Here is a 17,054-nt window from a genome sequence, read left to right as displayed (position 1 = left end):
ATACACCGTTCCCCGCATTGAAGATGCTCTGGCCTGCTTAAATGGAAGTCAATGGTTCAGTGTTTTGGACCTTAGGAGTGGATACTATCAGATCCCCCTGAGTGAAGAAGACCAAGAAAAGACTGCTTTCATTTGCCCAGTGGGATTTTACCAATTCCAACGGATGCCACAAGGGATTTGTGGGGCTCCCTCGACCTTCCAGCGGGTGATGGAAAAGACGGTGGGAGATATGAACCTGTTGGAAGTGTTGGTCTACTTGGATGACCTCATTATCTTCGGACGGACTTTAGAGGAGCACGAGGAGAGGCTACTCAAGGTGTTGGATCGGTTACAGAGCGAAGGACTGAAGCTGTCCTTGGACAAGTGTACTTTCTGTCAGACGTCTGTTAGCTATGTTGGACACATTGTGTCTCAAGATGGTGTCTCAACAGACCCCTCAAAAATAGAAGCTGTGAAATCTTGGCCTCGACCGCAAAATGTGTCAGAGCTCCGTTCTTTCTTGGGTTTCTGTGGATACTACAGAAGATTTGTGAAAGACTATTCTAAAGTGTCCTACCCTCTAAATCAGTTGTTGCAAGGGTGTCTGCCTGCCGCAAGCTTGAAAAAGATCAAAGCTGGACCCGACCCAGAACGAGTAGTGTACAAAGCTTCTGATCCATTTGGGAGTAGATGGTCTGATGCTTGTGAAGCTGCTTTTAATGAGTTGAAGGTGAGGTTTACCCAGGCTCCTGTGTTAGTCTTTGCCAACCCTCAGCTTCCGTACGTCCTACATGTTGATGCTTGCTGTGAAGGGTTGGGCGGCGTCCTGTACCAGGACCAAGGACAAGGGTTAAGGCCTGTGGCTTTTGTCAGCAGAAGTTTGACACCTTCTGAGAAGAACTATCCAGTGCATAAACTTGAGTTCTTGGCGTTAAAGTGGGCGGTTGTTGACAAACTACACGACTACCTGTATGGAGCTAAGTTTGAGGTTCAGACAGACAACAACCCGCTAACTTACGTTCTGACTACAGCCAAGCTGGATGCTGTAGGACATAGGTGGCTGGCAGCCCTCTCAGCATATGATTTCAGTCTCAAGTACAGGCCTGGGAGACAAAATATCGATGCTGACGCCTTGTCTCGTCGTCCGCAGGGGAGAATGAACGACCAAGAGTGGACTAATATATCATCATCTGGAGTAAGATCCCTGTGTAAGCTGCCAGGGCAAGACAAGTCCAACTGCTTCGCAAATGCCAGCAGGATTGTCACGTCATTGGGAGGATCTCCTAAATCAGTCCCCAGAGCTTACTGTAACTTAGCCACTCTGGATACTTCCATGATTCCAAAACTGAGTTCTGTGGATCTGTCACATGCTCAGCAGGAGGATCCTTGTCTTGGAGAGATATGGAGAGCACTCAAACAAGGAGATCTGTCCAAGATCAGGAAGGAAGCTCACAAGGACCTTTCCTTGATCGTGAGGGAGTGGGACAGATTAGTAATGGAGAATGGCGTGATGTTTAGATGCACTCAAGCTCCAGACAAACCTCGTCGTAAACAGTTGTGCCTGCCCAGGAAGTTCCATGAATTAGTTCTCAGGTCGCTTCATGATGATTCTGGACATCTGGGTTTTGACAAGACCTATGGCTTGGTAAGAGAGAGATTTTACTGGCCACGGATGAAGGTTGAGGTGGAAAAGTACTGCCAGACATGTGCCAGATGTGCCCAGAGGAAGACTCTGCCAAAGAGAGCAGCGCCACTGTCACACTTATCCAGTGATGGACCTATGGATCTTGTGTGTATGGATTTTTTATCCATAGAACCAGACTCTCAGAACATTTGTAATGTCCTCGTCATCACAGACCACTACACGAGGTATGCACAGGCATTTCCGACTAAGGACCAGAAGGCGTCCACAGTTGCGAAGGTTCTGTGGGAGAAGTACTTCATTCACTATGGTCTGCCTAGACGGATGCACTCAGACCAGGGACGGGATTTCGAGAGCAGGCTCATCCATGAGTTGTTTGACCTGTTAGGAGTGGAGAAATCCCGGACAACACCGTACCATCCCCAGGGTGATCCACAACCTGAACGGTTCAACCGGACACTCTTGGACATGTTGGGGACCCTGGATCCAAGGCAGAAACAGCAGTGGAGCCGTCACATTGGACATCTTGTACACGTGTACAATAGCAGCCTGAACGAAGCCACAGGATTCTCGCCTTACTTCCTTATGTTCGGAAGGGAAGCCAGATTGCCCATAGATCTGAGTTTTGGTGTGTCTAGTGATGGTACTTCCACCAAGTCTTACCAGCGCTTTGTCAAGACAATGCAGCGGGAGCTGAAGTCTGCATATGAGCTGGCGGAGGAAAAGGCTGGAAAGAAAAACGCAGGAAATAAGAGAAGATATGATCAGAGACTGCATTACTCTCACCTTGTTCCTGGAGATAGAGTCCTGATTAGGAATCTTGGATTGCAAGGGAAACACAAGTTGGCAGACAGATGGAGTGCTGAGCCCTACATTGTCCAAAGTCAAATGCCGAACTTACCTGTGTTTCGTCTTAAGCCAGAGAGTGGAACTGGACCTGTCAAGATTCTGCACAGGAATCACATTCTTCCTGTTGGACAAGGGTTGAGACAGCGGCAAGTTCCTGACAGTGTCCTGAAACCCAGGAACAGAATTCTGAGACGAAGGAAGAATGTTGAACAGAGTCAGAATCCAGGACACGGGGTGAAGGATGCACCTGTAATGCAGGAAACAGAAACCAGGGTTGATCAGAATGTTGATGAAAGTTCTGATAGTGAGAATGAAATGTATGGAGTGTGGTTTCCCTTACTTGAAACCCGACAGTTGACTCCAAAGAGAATAGAAACCTCTCAGAAGGATGCAGTAGTTAGTGAGAATGTCACAGAGAATGTGGAACACTCTGATGCAAGAGTTGAGATTCCTCAAAGAGTTGAAACAGATGAATCTATAGAGTCTGATTCAAGACTTCTATCAGAAAATGATTCTGACAATTTGCAAGATGTGAGTCGAGTGTCAGATCTCTGTGATACAGTTACAAGTCCTGTGCGAGACCTAGTGAGTGTGGATCGGAGTGATGTGAATCAAACTATCTCTGATAATGTAACTGAAACTGGTAGGAGGTCTCAAAGAGAGAGAATTGTGCCTAAGAGGTTTACATATGATACCCTTGGGGTTCCTAAATTTGAGCCTGTCCTTGCTCAAACAAAGGCTGTAAACCCTGTTAGATACTGTTCTACTGCATATTTGTGGATGAATGTGCCCTCAAAAAGGTTGAGTACCTGTGCAGTTACTTTAAGCCCAAGACAGTAAATTAAGTCATTGCTGTTCAAAGGTTGACTCATAAGTGATAATATTTTGTTTGCTTTCTTTGGTAAATATGTGCTGTGCATATGTGATTGTTTAACATATTGAATGGTAACCGTATAAAAAAAAAAAAAGGGGGTTTCTATGGAGATACAAATTTCATTATTGTGCAAATGGATATTTTTTTTTCTCTCTTTTATGTTTTTCCCTCGTTATGAGGACATAACGATTCTTGGTGGGGGGAGAATGTAGAGGCCTGAACAAATGTTTAGATTTCTAAATTTGTAACTGTGTTTGGGTTTGAAATGATACACACATATGCTGACAAAATATAAATTCATTTTGGTTTTATTTGTAATTTTTTACAAATAAATGTTTCTAAAAAGGGGTTTTCAAATATGTGTGTTTAAAATAATATAAGAATTGTGTTTTATTGTGTTTTCTGAGAGCGTAATTTTGCCCTATGAGAGCTGTGGACTTTGACCCCTCAAGTTCAAGGGGCGGAGTCAGAAAAACAACGGGGAATGAGTTTTCGCGTGCAGAGAGATTAGTTCAGAGAAAAAAAGAGTTGATTTGAACACAGATAAAGTTGATCAGCGTGGAGAAAAGCTGATATTATTCAACGCTCACGGACATTCTGAGTGGCAGCTCGGTTGAGAAAGTTGGCCTTGCATCAGTTTGCAGATTGCAGCACGGGGGAAAATACTTCAGGAGAATTCGGCAAGAGGCCGCGCACTTCAGTCGTGAGTTGAATCGATGGATGAGAACTAGCACGTGAGATAATCTTATTTGAAATCGTTAAATATATTTGTTTTATTAGATTCATATTTACAAATCACCCGGAAGAATATTCCCGTGTTTATTTTCAAGTTCAGTGTTGCAGTTATAATAAGGTGCTTAATTCGGTTGTAATCCGGAAGAATATACACGTGTTTATTTTAATAATTCAGTGTAAAAGTACCACAGTGGTGTGCAGAGTTCATGTCAATTGCGTGCATAGTGTGTTTAAGAGAGTTCATCGAGTCAATATCGGGAGTTCTGGGAAATTTCGTGGATGCACCACCAGTTCGAGGAGGGAGGAGTTCATCGGGATCCATTCAGCGTCATCGTGGGATGCGTCATGGATGCTGTTATCATCTCGTTGGGGAGTGAGGATTAGAGTTTGGTATTCTTTCTGCACTTGAAACCTCAATTTCTTTGGATTTGTGAGTACATTTATTTGCATCAAAAGAGCTCCAATTAGCGCGCCATCTGTGTACTGAAAATCCCAGCTGGGTAAAATTATTATACTGACATTTGATTTGTTTTGTTTTTACTACTTTTTGGTTATTGTTATCATTGTGACTTTGTGAATTGAATTGTTTGATCATTTAAAGCAACACAAAAAGGGGAAAAAATCACAAAGACAAAATAGTAATAGAAGAATAAATACATTTATTGATTTTCCATAATTTTGTGTGGTTTCCTGTGGGAAAAAAATAGTTTGTTAATTTGTTTTTTTTCTGTGAGGGATATTTAATTTCAAATTTAAAGGAAAACACAGTAGTGTTTTAATTTTTTTTAAATAGAAAACATAAATCTGACACTATCAAGTGAAAATCTGAGATCTGGGTTGTGTGATTAACAGAAATTAAGAAAATTTAGAAATGTGCCTCTCACCAGAATAATTTAGAAGTTCCCCTGGACATAATTCCTACATTTGAGCCATATTTATTGGTGAGAGGGCTACACATGCAATTCTTACTTTATAACTTGCAATTGCAAGTTTAAATCACAACTCTGAGAAAAAAAATTAGAATTGTGAGATGCAAACTTGCAATTGCAAGAAAAAAGTCAGAATTATGAAATAAAAAGTCGCAATTACATTTTTTAAAATTGTTTTATTTAGTGGCATAAACAAGCTGATAAAATGGCCTACACTGGAGTGTTGGTGCCAACAATCTCAATTCTCCTCGATCTAATGGAGCATATAAAGCATGAGGCAAACATACATCACTGTAAACCAATGATAGATGCAATCATCAGTGGGGTGAAGCAGAGGTTTGGATACATTTTTCAAGATGCAAGGTTGCTCATAGCCTCTGCAGCTCATCCTATGTTCAGACTGGCGTACATCCCCAGTGGAAAGAAGGCTGATGTTGTGTCCAAACTAAAAGCAGAAGTAAACCTGCTTCAAACTCAATGTGAAGATGATGATCACATGCAGACAGATGGCGAGGACCCAAGTGATGATGGTGAAATAACTGGATACTTCCCATCTCTCAGAACAAGACCAGTTCTGAATGAAGTGGACAGCTACTTGCAATCTGCTGAAACCAACTTTGTCAATGCATTCCAAAACCTTCCAATAATGAAGAATCCAATCTTCATTAAGTACAACACAGGAGTCCCTGCTAGCGCAGCTTGTGAGCGACTCTTTAGTGTAGGAAAAGACATCTTACGACCAAAGAGAAACTGTTTGAAACTGAGTTGAGTTTGACATTAACTTGCATTTTGTTCTGCAAAGGCCTATATTAAGCATGCCCATGCAAACAGGTGCGTACACATACCTGTGCGTACATATTACGTGGATTACATGTATTTTGATTGTTTTTGTTGCCAAATTGATAAGGAACATAATAAACAATTGAACTAAACAATTACACCTGCCTATCTGTTTGACTGACAGTTTTATTGAGCACTGAAATAGCATTGACTTGTAATAAAACGTGTTCAGCATAAAAATGAACATTTTAAAAGTAGCTTAGATTAGGGTGACTATATGCGCCATTCTCCCAGGACGCGTCCTGTCCAGGATTTCCAAGTTGGATAAAATGTCCCAGTTTTGTTTTTGTTTTCATATTTGCGGAAGGTAACGACTGAAAAATAATTTGACCAATAGCATGCATTATACATAATCAACCGATCGTGGCTTGCAAGAAGACTGGATCTACAGAGAACGGTCAAAACATTGCAAATACGACAACATTTTAATGCATCGCATGAAGAATGTCAATAAGAACAGTGGCTTGCACAGATCTCCGTGTAGAAATCGCGTTCCGGGGGCACATCGATATGACCTCTTTCACAATTAAAGAGGCAAGGGCTCAAGCCAATTTAGGCAATTTAGAAATCCTGGACAGGACGTGTCCTGGGAGAATGGCGCATATGGTCACCCTAGCTTAGATGTAGCAAGCTACTGTTGATGTAACTTAGCTTGCTACATTTCCCAGGGGGGTAGCTTCAGTGTAGTGAAGCTTCATTTACTGTAGAGTAACTGGTAGCTTAGCTCACTACATTTTCCAAGTAGCTTTCCCAACACTGATTACCCCATATAAATGTACAGCATGAATGTATTGCTAGTGTAAAACCCGCAATCATGTGAAAGGGCACAAAAACATAGCCAACTTTAGGTTTTCATGTGCAGTTCCTGAATGCCAATGCATGTTCCAAAGCCTGTCTGCATTTAGATCGAACATGTACCGCAAACACAGAAAGTCCGCAAAAATGATGAACAGATCTGAACAACATGATCTGAATTGCAGTATTGAAGGTTGTACATTCATGTTGACTAAATTCGACAGCCTTTGTGAACACATAAAATGGCACATTTGAGAAAAATCAAAAGTCCGATGACTGGCTGTTAAAATAATTCTAGAATGAAGTCATCATTTTCAGCACACCTCAGTAGAAAGCATAAATGTGATTTTCAGAAACCAGTCTGTGTAGATGTTACTGAGATTTCTGTTGCTGTGCCAGATGTGAATACTGAAGGCTTTGATGATGTGGAATTTTAAAATGGTCATTCAGCTTGACAAAGACAAATTTCTGACAAGTTTGGCTTTATTTTATTTAAGGATGCAATCAAAAATTATTCTGCCAGCTACAACAATTCAGACTTTAATTGATGAGTTCATAGAGGTACATACAAATAGCATGACGCACATCTTGTCCAAAGTTCATGAAGAAGACGTTTACCATTCCAAATAAAAACCTTACATATTCTGGCAAACTGTTTAAAGTAGTAAAGCGGTATTTGTATCGGGAGAGACTGTAATAAATCTAGTTTATTAGATTTATAATGCTAACCTCTCTGTGCTTCATGTTTCAGCTTCTCCTGTTCAGCTAAGTGCTACCTGATCTGCTGTTGTGGTCGTCTTCTCCGCCGTGGGGGTCTTCAAGCCTATCTAAGCTGCAGTCCAGCCTTCTTCGCCCTGGTCTTCTGCCCTGCCTCTGTCTCCAGGCCACCTTCCTCTCCAATACATTCTGCTCAGGAGACATTTTTGATTTTTTTTTTTTAAGATTGTTCAAATGACTGAATTTGTTCATTGTTTAAAAATACTGTAATATAAACCCAATAAATGTTACTGCAGGTTTGAAAAAAAGAAAAAAAACAGTTGCTACTATGAGCAAATTCATTCTACTCAGGAGAGTTTTTTAATTTGTAAAGTTAATATTGTTCTGACTGAATTTCTTCATGAGTTGATTTAAAGTGCCATAATATGAAACATATGTATAAATATAACTGCAGGTTTGAGAAACTCAAACTCAAAGAAAACTGAAAGTACAATCTGCAAGATTAAAATGTTATTTCAAGTATAATTGAACAATTTAAAACAAAGTAAAAAAAAAAAAAAACTACGACATTGTCATTGCTTATTTTTATAATTTACTGTAATTATTTTATTATGACCTGTTGTAATACAGTATTTTGCTATTTCTACAGTTTTTCAGTAAATAGAAAAAATGGACAATAAATTACAGGAATTTTTTTTCTTTAATTGCATTAACAAATATTACTGTAGAAAAAGATATAGAATATGCAATTATTGTATATTTTACAGTAAAAATATATTAAACTGTAATTACATTTACAGCAATTTAAATGGTACTGTAAATATTGATACTGTAAGTTTAATTTACAGTAAGTTACTAGTGAACTGCTGCCAGTAAGTTACTGTAAATTCTACAGGACATTTTTTACAGTGTAGCATTTGCCATGTGGTTGATGCCCAATGTCGCTAGCTGAGCAGAAATACATTATCATGTTTCGCTTGGACCCTTCAAAGTCATGTTGGATTTCCTCCTTAAGCTTTAAGGTTGAGAAGTGCCTGGACTTCGCTGTCAGTCCATCTATCAGTGTTTTCCATGTTCGTAGAGTTAGTTTGTGAAATAAATATGTAGGCTTTAAACCCCAGAAACATTTCTCCTGGGCAAAATACCTTTATAATGACTTTCTAAGCCTTGTGTTTTGTTTTTTTGTTTTTTTGTGGGAGGAGCAATAGTTGGGCACTATAAAAACCAATGCAGAAGCTTTCTGCCGCTGCAGATGAAAAGGAGACTCAAGAGGAAACCAAAATAACAGTAAGTCTATTTCCTTCCTAGTATAACACAAATGTGATGTCTTAATCTAAAAAGTCAGAATGACGTCTTGTATAGTAAAGTTTAAAAAATCTGATTGTCATTAATAAAAGTACATTTAATTATTTTTCAGTATAGCAGTAGTTAGGTGATAGATTCAAAGGCCAACATTTTTTAATAATTTGACTAATATTAAATAATAATCAAACCTTTCTTTTTCAATCATTATTTTTCAGGACAAACAGGCTGCTATCACAGAAAAAACAGGAGATTGTCCAGGTGAGTATATTATCAAGATGATTAGACTTGACTAAAATATATTCAAAAAGCAAATATATTTGAAATATTTTTACAATTTTTACAAGTTTTTAGAATTTAAGTGTGATGAATGTTATTAAAGCCATATATATATATATATATATATATATATATATATATATATATATATATATATATATAAAACTTGCTTTCCAGTAAACATATCTAAAAATTGTTAATACAAGTTACAAAAATAACAATACAGAGTATTAAGGCTATACAGGTTATTTAAACAAATCTTCTATATATATAATATGTTCTTCTTCATGTTTTTCAAACTTTCTGTTTACCACAGCATTCTGAAAAAAAATAATATTGTAGTTTCCAAATGTATCAGCATTTTCAGCTGTGATATGAGACATTTCTGATTTTTGAGCAGTAAATCAGCATATTAAATTGATGTCTGTGACACTGAAGACTGGAGTAGTGCTAAAATACAATTTTAAAATATATAATAATCATTCCTTCCAGGATTTTGCAGGATTTTTTCTAATTTTTGAATTTGCAGCTGCTTTTCTCAGAAATGGCTAATGTAACTAATAAGTGCTCCTCTGCAGGATCTACTACAGTGGTCATTTATTGTCTTTTTTATTTCTTTTTTTTTTTTTTTTTACAAATGGGGACAAACTATGAAGGATGAACAAATTATGTTTTGGACATCACATTAAAAAATAAGATTCAAATTAGGCAATATTTATTAAAGCTTTGAAGTGCTGAGAAATTAACCGCAGATTTAATAACACCGCTGTGAAATCTTGTGAGAAGCGTTCACATTCGTCGCAGAATTCGTCTCTGTTAAACCAGAGATCAGATCCAACAGTGCCAGCATACATGGAAACTGTCTGGTGTCTGTGGTTTAACCGGGTGTGCCTCATACATCCTGAAAAGTGAAGCTGCGGGCTCTTTGATCGCCCCCTGGAGGCTGGATGCAGTACAGGTCATAAACCCCGCCCTCTCAATGCAGTCGAATGAGACTTCAGTGAAAACTTAAAAATAAATTATGCTTCAAATAAAATTTTCCGAAAGATGGTTTTGGTCATTTAAGGTAGTTGTTATCACGCTGATTTATATTCTATTGTTCGTTTTTTGTGATAGGTTTGATTTTAGCTAGCAATTTGATGCTATAGAAACGGGGCGTGTCATCGTGATTCACAGTTGATTGACAGCTTGTCTGAGGACTGTCGGAGCTTCGAGGGGAGATTGAAGATATATAACTATTAATTTTCAATTTCTGTGTTATTTCACACCGACAAAATGAGCTGTTCAGCAGTAAACTGTACTAACTGACCTACAGGATCTGACGGATATCTGAGCTTTTCTCGGTAACGTTAAATGTGGACTTCATAAGTTAATTAATAAACGTTATTAGTTAAGATAACACGCCTAACGTTAGCCATGACGGAAAAAAAGCAGGTGATCATTATCTGGCAGTTACTCCGCCTCCGGGCTCCACTGACGATTCCTTCTGCGCATGCCCAGGCTCCAAACTTTTTTTTTTTTTTTTTTACATTTTTGCGTAACGTGTCAGTGCCCACCGGCGTCCGTTTTGGCTTCAGTTCAATACAATGTAAGGTTCAATACAATGTCGCGGCGTCCATCTTTTTTTACAGTCTATGGGTTTAACAGAGAATTAATGGTGTCGTGTGATCGGCCCGCTCCTCTGGACTCCTGTCTAACGAGTTGACTAAATGCATGTTGCGATGACGTTACGGGACGTCAAACTCTTCCGAATATTGGAGATTACTTGATTTTGTGATAAATTCAGAGATCGCAGAATCACGAAATCCCAGTGGGACTTAAAGAAACGTTATTTCACATTTTCAGAATTTATCACAATAGTTTTCAGCTGTACTTTTGATTGCCTTGGTGAATATAAGAATCTTCTTTCAAAAACCAAAAGTCGTAAAAAGTATAATCAATATAAATTCAAAATTTGGAAGGTTTTATTATACAGTGAATATAAAAATACTGGTAATACTTTACAATAAGGTTCATTAGTTTAACATTACTCAATGTATTAACAAACGTGAACTAACATGAGCAACACATTTGTTACTGCATTTACTAATCTTCGTTAACATTAATGAAAATACAGTTGTTCATTGTTTGTTCATGTTAATTCACAGTGCATTAACTAATGTGAACAAGATTTTAATAATGTATTAGTAAATGTTGAAATTAACATTAACAAAGATTAATAAATGCTGTTTATTATTAGTTCATGTTAACTAATGTTAACTAATGTTAACTAATGAGCCATATTGTAAAGTGTTACCAAAATACCTGATACATGTGATGTAAGTCATGAATGATGTCAGACGAACTAACCTTTTAATGAAAAATTAATTTCAGTATTAGTTACCTGTAAACCTTAATGTAGGGTGGGCAGTTGTGAACTTAGTCATTAACACCTTTTTAAACCCTTTATAAAGGGAACCTTAATGTAAAGTGTTACCTTCATGTCTATATAGATATCTATAAATATAATCAAATGTAAAAATAACACTGCACAGTATTCACTTTTCAAAATTAAAAATAGATTAATCCTTATTAAAGGAACAAAAGTCAAAAGTGAGTGATTTTCTCTTTTTCTTTTGTTTGATTAACATTAATGACAGTCAAATCTTTCCTGTTACTATAGCTATCATTAAAACAACAGCAATACAGCATATCTTGGTTCTGGGATGCAAAGCAAATCCAGTGTTCCTCATGTATGGAGCAGAAACAACACAACCTCAGGGTCTGTTTTCAAGCCTTCCCGCGTATGTCTCAGCATTGGAAAGCTTTTTCTAATATTAACATGGGTCTTAAAGCTCTTGCCTGATCATTACCCTTCTTTTCCCAGCGATATTCCTCTGAGCTTTTTTCTTTTGTACTGTCTCTCAGCCATCTCTCTTCAAATCTCTCTCTTGCTCGCTCTCTCTCCTCAAAGGTGTATTCACTTTTGTTGCACTACTTTGGGGCTTGTGTTTTTAATATATTCTTGCTACGTTTTTTTATTATTATTGTTTATAATAGGAAATACTCTACCTGTCAATTTAGAAATTATTTAATTATTGATAGGTGATATAATGTTTAATCATTTGAAGTTTTAGTGATGTCGGACAGGGTTGTACTCAGTTCTTTTGTATACTGTTTTTGTATAATGTAAATTGATGTACAAACAATTGTTTCCTTGTCCTTTAATCAGATGGAAAAAAGCCAGTCAGCTGTTGACAACAATCAAAAAATGGCAATAGAAAGCACAAAAAGCAAAGATGTTGCAAATATTATAAAGAACAACTGGAGCAGTAAAATGGCTGATGGAAGCAATGAAAACCTGCCCATGTTTAAACTCAAACTGTCTGAAACATGGAAGAACAGTGACGGATTCTGCAGAAGAAGCACATTTGGGACAGAAAACATCAAGAAAAAGAACAAGACCATCATGATGATCGGAGCCACTGGTTCAGGAAAAACCACTCTAATTAACAGCATGATCAACTACATTCTGGGAGTGCAATGGGAAGAAGACTTCCGGTTTGTGCTGATAGATGAAGGGAAGGAGAAATCCCAGGCTGAAAGTCAGACTTCAGCGATAACGGCATATCAAATCAATTACATGGATGGTTTCAAGATTCCACATTCTCTGACCATAGTGGACACACCAGGATTCGGTGATACCAGAGGAATCTCTCATGACCAGAAGATCACAAAGCAGATTCAGGAGTTCTTCTCTAATCCAGGAGGGATCGACCGCATTGATGCCGTGTGTTTTGTAGTCCAGGCTTCACTTGCCCGTCTGACGCACACACAGAAATACATCTTTGACTCCATTCTCTCCATATTTGGGAAGGATATTGCTGAAAACATCTTTGTGCTGGTCACCTTTGCAGATGGGCAAACACCTCCTGTTCTGAAATCTGCAGAGGATGAGACGTCTGTCTTTAACCAAATGTTCTGGATGATGGGACTTTCTAGCATGAAAAAATTCTTCATATCCCTCCACAAGATGGAAACCAAGAGCTTGTCTCTGACACGGGAGGTCCTGAAAGAGCGACAGCAGCTGGAAGTGCTTGTGGAAGGTCTCCAGCCCCAAATCAATGCTGGTCTGATGAAACTGGATGAAATAAAGAAGACAAGAGCAGCTCTGGAGCAGCACAAGGCTGAGATGGATGCAAACAAGGATTTTGAATATGAAGTAGAAGTAAATGCTCCAAAACAGATCGAAAACAACACTGACTACTACTTGACCAACTGCCAAAAGTGTAATTTCACATGTCATGAGACATGCAAAATTGCAGATGACAGAAAAAGATTTTTCTGCAGTGCCATGGCAGATGGAAAGTGCACAGTCTGTCCTGGAAAGTGTCACTGGAAAGTGCACTTTAATCAGGAATACAGATGGGAATATGTGACAGAAAAGAAAAAGGAAACCTATCAGGAATTAAAAAAAGCGATATGAGGCTGCACATGGACAGGTCATGTCAAAAGAAAAGATCTTTGAAGAACTTGAAAAGGAGCTTGAGAAAGTCCAAGATATTGTGACTGGACTAATTGCAGAATCTCAAATGTCTTTGGAGCGACTGGAGGAAATCGCCCTCAAGCCCAATCCTCTGTCCACCCCTGACTACATCGATCTGATGATTGAGTCTGAGGAACAAGAACGCAAGCCTGGATTTCAAGATCGCATTCAGTCTTTGATGGACGTCAGGAAGAAGGCAGAGATCCTCAGTAAGGTTTCCACAGGAGGAGTGCTTCCAGAGGATTGGAAACAGTACAAACCTGCAACAACAACAAAAGAATCATCCTTTGATCCAAGAGTCCTGTTCAATAGGTTTATGAATTTTGTAAGCACTGCGGGAAAAGTAAAACATTAACCTTGTATCTGCTTTTACTACAGCTATAAACAATTACATTTGGTTTTGTGCTAAGATGCCCTGCATGCATTTTTATTATACTTAACGGTGCCATCGAATTGAAAATTGAATTTACCTCAGCATAGTTGAATAACAAGAGTTCATTACATGGAAATGACATACAGTGAGTCTCAAACACCATTGTTTCCTCCTTCTTATATAAATCTCATTTGTTTAAAAGACCTCAGAAGAATAGGCGAATCTCAACATAACACCTACGCCCCCAATATTTGCATATGCCAGCCCATGATCGAGGCATTAGACAAGGGCAGCCAGAATTAAACTGTTAATTTAAATCCTTTTGATGGATTTAATTCTGCCTATTTTTTATTTTTTTTCAATTAAATCCCTATAGTTAGGGTACCACCGTTACAAACCCCTACTCTTTTTTTCGAAGGACATCCTGGGATTTTTAATGAGCACAGAGAGTCAGGACCTCGGTTTAACGTCTCATCCGAAGTATGGTGCTTTTGGACAGTATAGTTTCCCCATCACTATGGAGCGTTAGGACCCACACAGACCACAAGGTGTGCACCCCCTGCTGGCCTCACTAACACCTCTCCCAGCAGCAACCTAGTTCCCTTTCATGGGAACTATCGACGCTACGTCGAATGACATTATGGGAACACTCTGCGTGATTGCGTCATGAAGCACTTCTGTATCCAACCAATGATGAGACGAGACGTCAGAGGCGGGTGACGTCACGGACCAGGAAACTATAAAGCATGCCCAGAACAAAGAACGCTAGCTTCTGTTGTCTTCAGCAAGCGCTATCTGTATCTTGTTTGTCTTATTTAGTGTTGTTTGTCTGTTGCTATCACAGTGATCTCTTCATCTGAGGACAAGAGTTTCAAACACCAACACGATATATATATATATATATATATATATATATATATATATATATATATATATATATATATATATATATATATATATATAAAATGGCGGAAAAAGACAAACTTAGCAAACAGCAGTTCACCAAGTGTGCCTCCCTGCACGTGATTTATTTTGGGTGGGGACACACATGAGATGTGTGTTGTTTGTATGGGAGTTGAGCATGCACAGGCAGCTCTTGAGGGAGCTGTCTGTGTACATTGTGAGCGGCTCACTCTCAGAGTGCTAAGATCACGCCGGGCGCTCTTTGAGGAGGGTGCCGCGGTGAGTGTTCCCCGCAGATCAGGTCCCGCTGCTGCTGAGGCACAGTGGAAGCTGCATTCGTGGGGATCACAAATGGATCTGACAGAGGGGGGAGAGACGGGACCAGCCCTATCGCTCCCCTTACCTGCCAGAACCAGTGTCTCTCCTTTGGTGGTGGAAGCAAGCGCTGCGGTTTCTTCCCCCCGGAGGGAGACACCAGCGCTCAACATATCTTCCTCCGAGGAGGTGGACGTGGTGAGCGTCGAGACTGGAGATGAGGACCCGCCATCCTCGTCTCCAGCCTATGAGGAGCTGCTGGAGGTGGTGACTAGGGCAGTCGACAAGTTAAAAATAGACCCACAGAGAGAAGCGACACGAAACCAAAGAGTAAACTTGATGAGCGTTTTCTCCCCGCACGGTCGCTACCCCAGCGTCGGGGTCTGCCGTTCCTTCCCGACCTCCACACTGAGGTGTCGAGGTCGTGGAATAGACCTGTACAGTACCGTGTTTTCAGCCCCCAAACATCAACATATAGTAACATCATAGGGCTGAAACACTACGGCTATGGGGCGATGCCTCGGGTTGAAGAGACGCTTGCGAGCTATCTCTCGCCCGAGTCTGCATCATCCCTCAAGACCCCTGACATTGCCCACTAAGCCTCTAAAAACAACTTAGGGCTTGGTGGGCAAGGCTTATTCGGCAGCAGGTCAGGCTGCAGCTTGCCTCCATACTACGTCAATATTGCAAGCTTACCAGGCTGACCTGCTGGGGGAAATTGATGAAAGCGGGGAAGCGACATTTGAGTACATACAGGAGCTCAGAAAAGCGACAGATCTAGCTCTTCGGGCCACCAAGGAGACGGCCAAATCAATCGGCCGCTCTATGGTGGCCACGGAGAGACACCTGTGGCTCAATTTGTCAGATATAAAGGAGAAAGAGACAAAACATCCTCATGGATGCACCACTGTCTCCTGTGGGCCTATTCTGTGATGCAGTATCCTCTGTCATCGATAGGTTCCAGGAGTCACGTAAACAATCAGCGGCCTTCCAAAGATTTCTTCCCCGCCGCGCTCATCCCCCCAAGGCTGCTGAGCAGGAGCAGTCTCGGCCGATAGCCGGCTCCTCGGCGCACAGAGCGCAGCAGAAAGCCTGTGTGGCCACCCGTGCTCCCCTGCGGAGAGCTTGGGGACCGGGGCGGTCAGCACAGGAGAAGCCTTCTGGGGGTAAGACGGATCTGAGGACCGTCATTATTTCACGGAAGGCTTCAAAGAAGAAGTCCTGATGCCAGCAGTCAAGGACTTATGAGGGCAGCCCTCTCCGGAGGGGTTAGATATTAAAATATCAAGTGTCCGTCCCCCTTCGGCACCCTCAGGGGGCCGTTCTGCCAACCCTGCCACCCAGTGTATGTCAGGGCGCAGCGGTCTCCACCGATCCTCCGAGGAGGGTCGGTTGTCACTTGATTCGTTTGTCTACCGGTGCACCGGGTCAGACCAACGAGCCAAGTACTCAAAAAACACCAGAGGCCAGTTTTGAGAGACTGGTTCCCTTAGTAGAATTTATGGAAGAATGGAAACGTCTCCCGAACATTTCGAAATGGGTGCTGCTCATGGTAGAACAGGGTTACAAAATACAGTTCGGTTCTCGACCGCCCAGGTTTAATGGGGTTCTTCCCACAGTGGTGGCCCCAGAGCAGTCTCTGGTTATGGAACAAGAGGTTATGACGCTTTTGTAAAAAGGAGCTATAGAAAGGGTTCCCCCTCCCAGCAAAATGTCAGGCTTTTACAGCCGCTACTTCATTGTTCCAAAGAAGGATGGAGAGTTGTGTCCGATCATAGATTTACATGTGTTAAATCGATCTGTACGAAAGTTGAAGTTCAAAATGCTTACACTCAAACAGATTATTCCACAAATCAGGTCCGAGGACTGGTTTGTGGCGATAGACCTGAAAGACGCATACTTTCATGTATCCATCCATCCTTCTCACAGGAAGTTCCTCAGGTTTGCTTTTGGGGGACGAAGCTTACCAATACAAGGTTCTTCCCTTCGTCAAATTA

At 40.4% G+C, this 17,054-nt stretch overlaps 1 protein-coding gene across 1 annotated transcript; it reads left to right on the top strand.

Moving 5' to 3' along the window:
* The first annotated feature begins 8,072 nt into the window (after positions 1–8,072).
* Positions 8,073–13,406, top strand: LOC125246312. The gene is made up of 3 exons (XM_048157266.1): positions 8,073–8,647; positions 8,881–8,923; positions 12,153–13,406. Exon 3 carries the CDS (start codon positions 12,153–12,155, stop codon positions 13,404–13,406), a length of 1,254 nt encoding a protein of 417 aa, XP_048013223.1. The 5' UTR covers positions 8,073–8,647; positions 8,881–8,923.
* The last annotated feature ends 3,648 nt before the right edge of the window (positions 13,407–17,054 follow it).

The sequence above is a fragment of the Megalobrama amblycephala genome, linkage group LG14 (genome assembly GCF_018812025.1).
Source record: "Megalobrama amblycephala isolate DHTTF-2021 linkage group LG14, ASM1881202v1, whole genome shotgun sequence".
NCBI lineage: Eukaryota > Metazoa > Chordata > Actinopteri > Cypriniformes > Xenocyprididae > Megalobrama > Megalobrama amblycephala.
The sequence above is the reverse complement of the archived record's forward strand: the minus strand, read 5'-3'. Positions and strand labels throughout refer to the sequence as shown.

What these genes read in the sequence shown, in the direction of transcription:
- LOC125246312 (XM_048157266.1), top strand. Translation starts at nt 12,153, where the DNA reads ATGGAAAAAAGCCAGTCAGCTGTTGACAACAATCAAAAAATGGCAATA.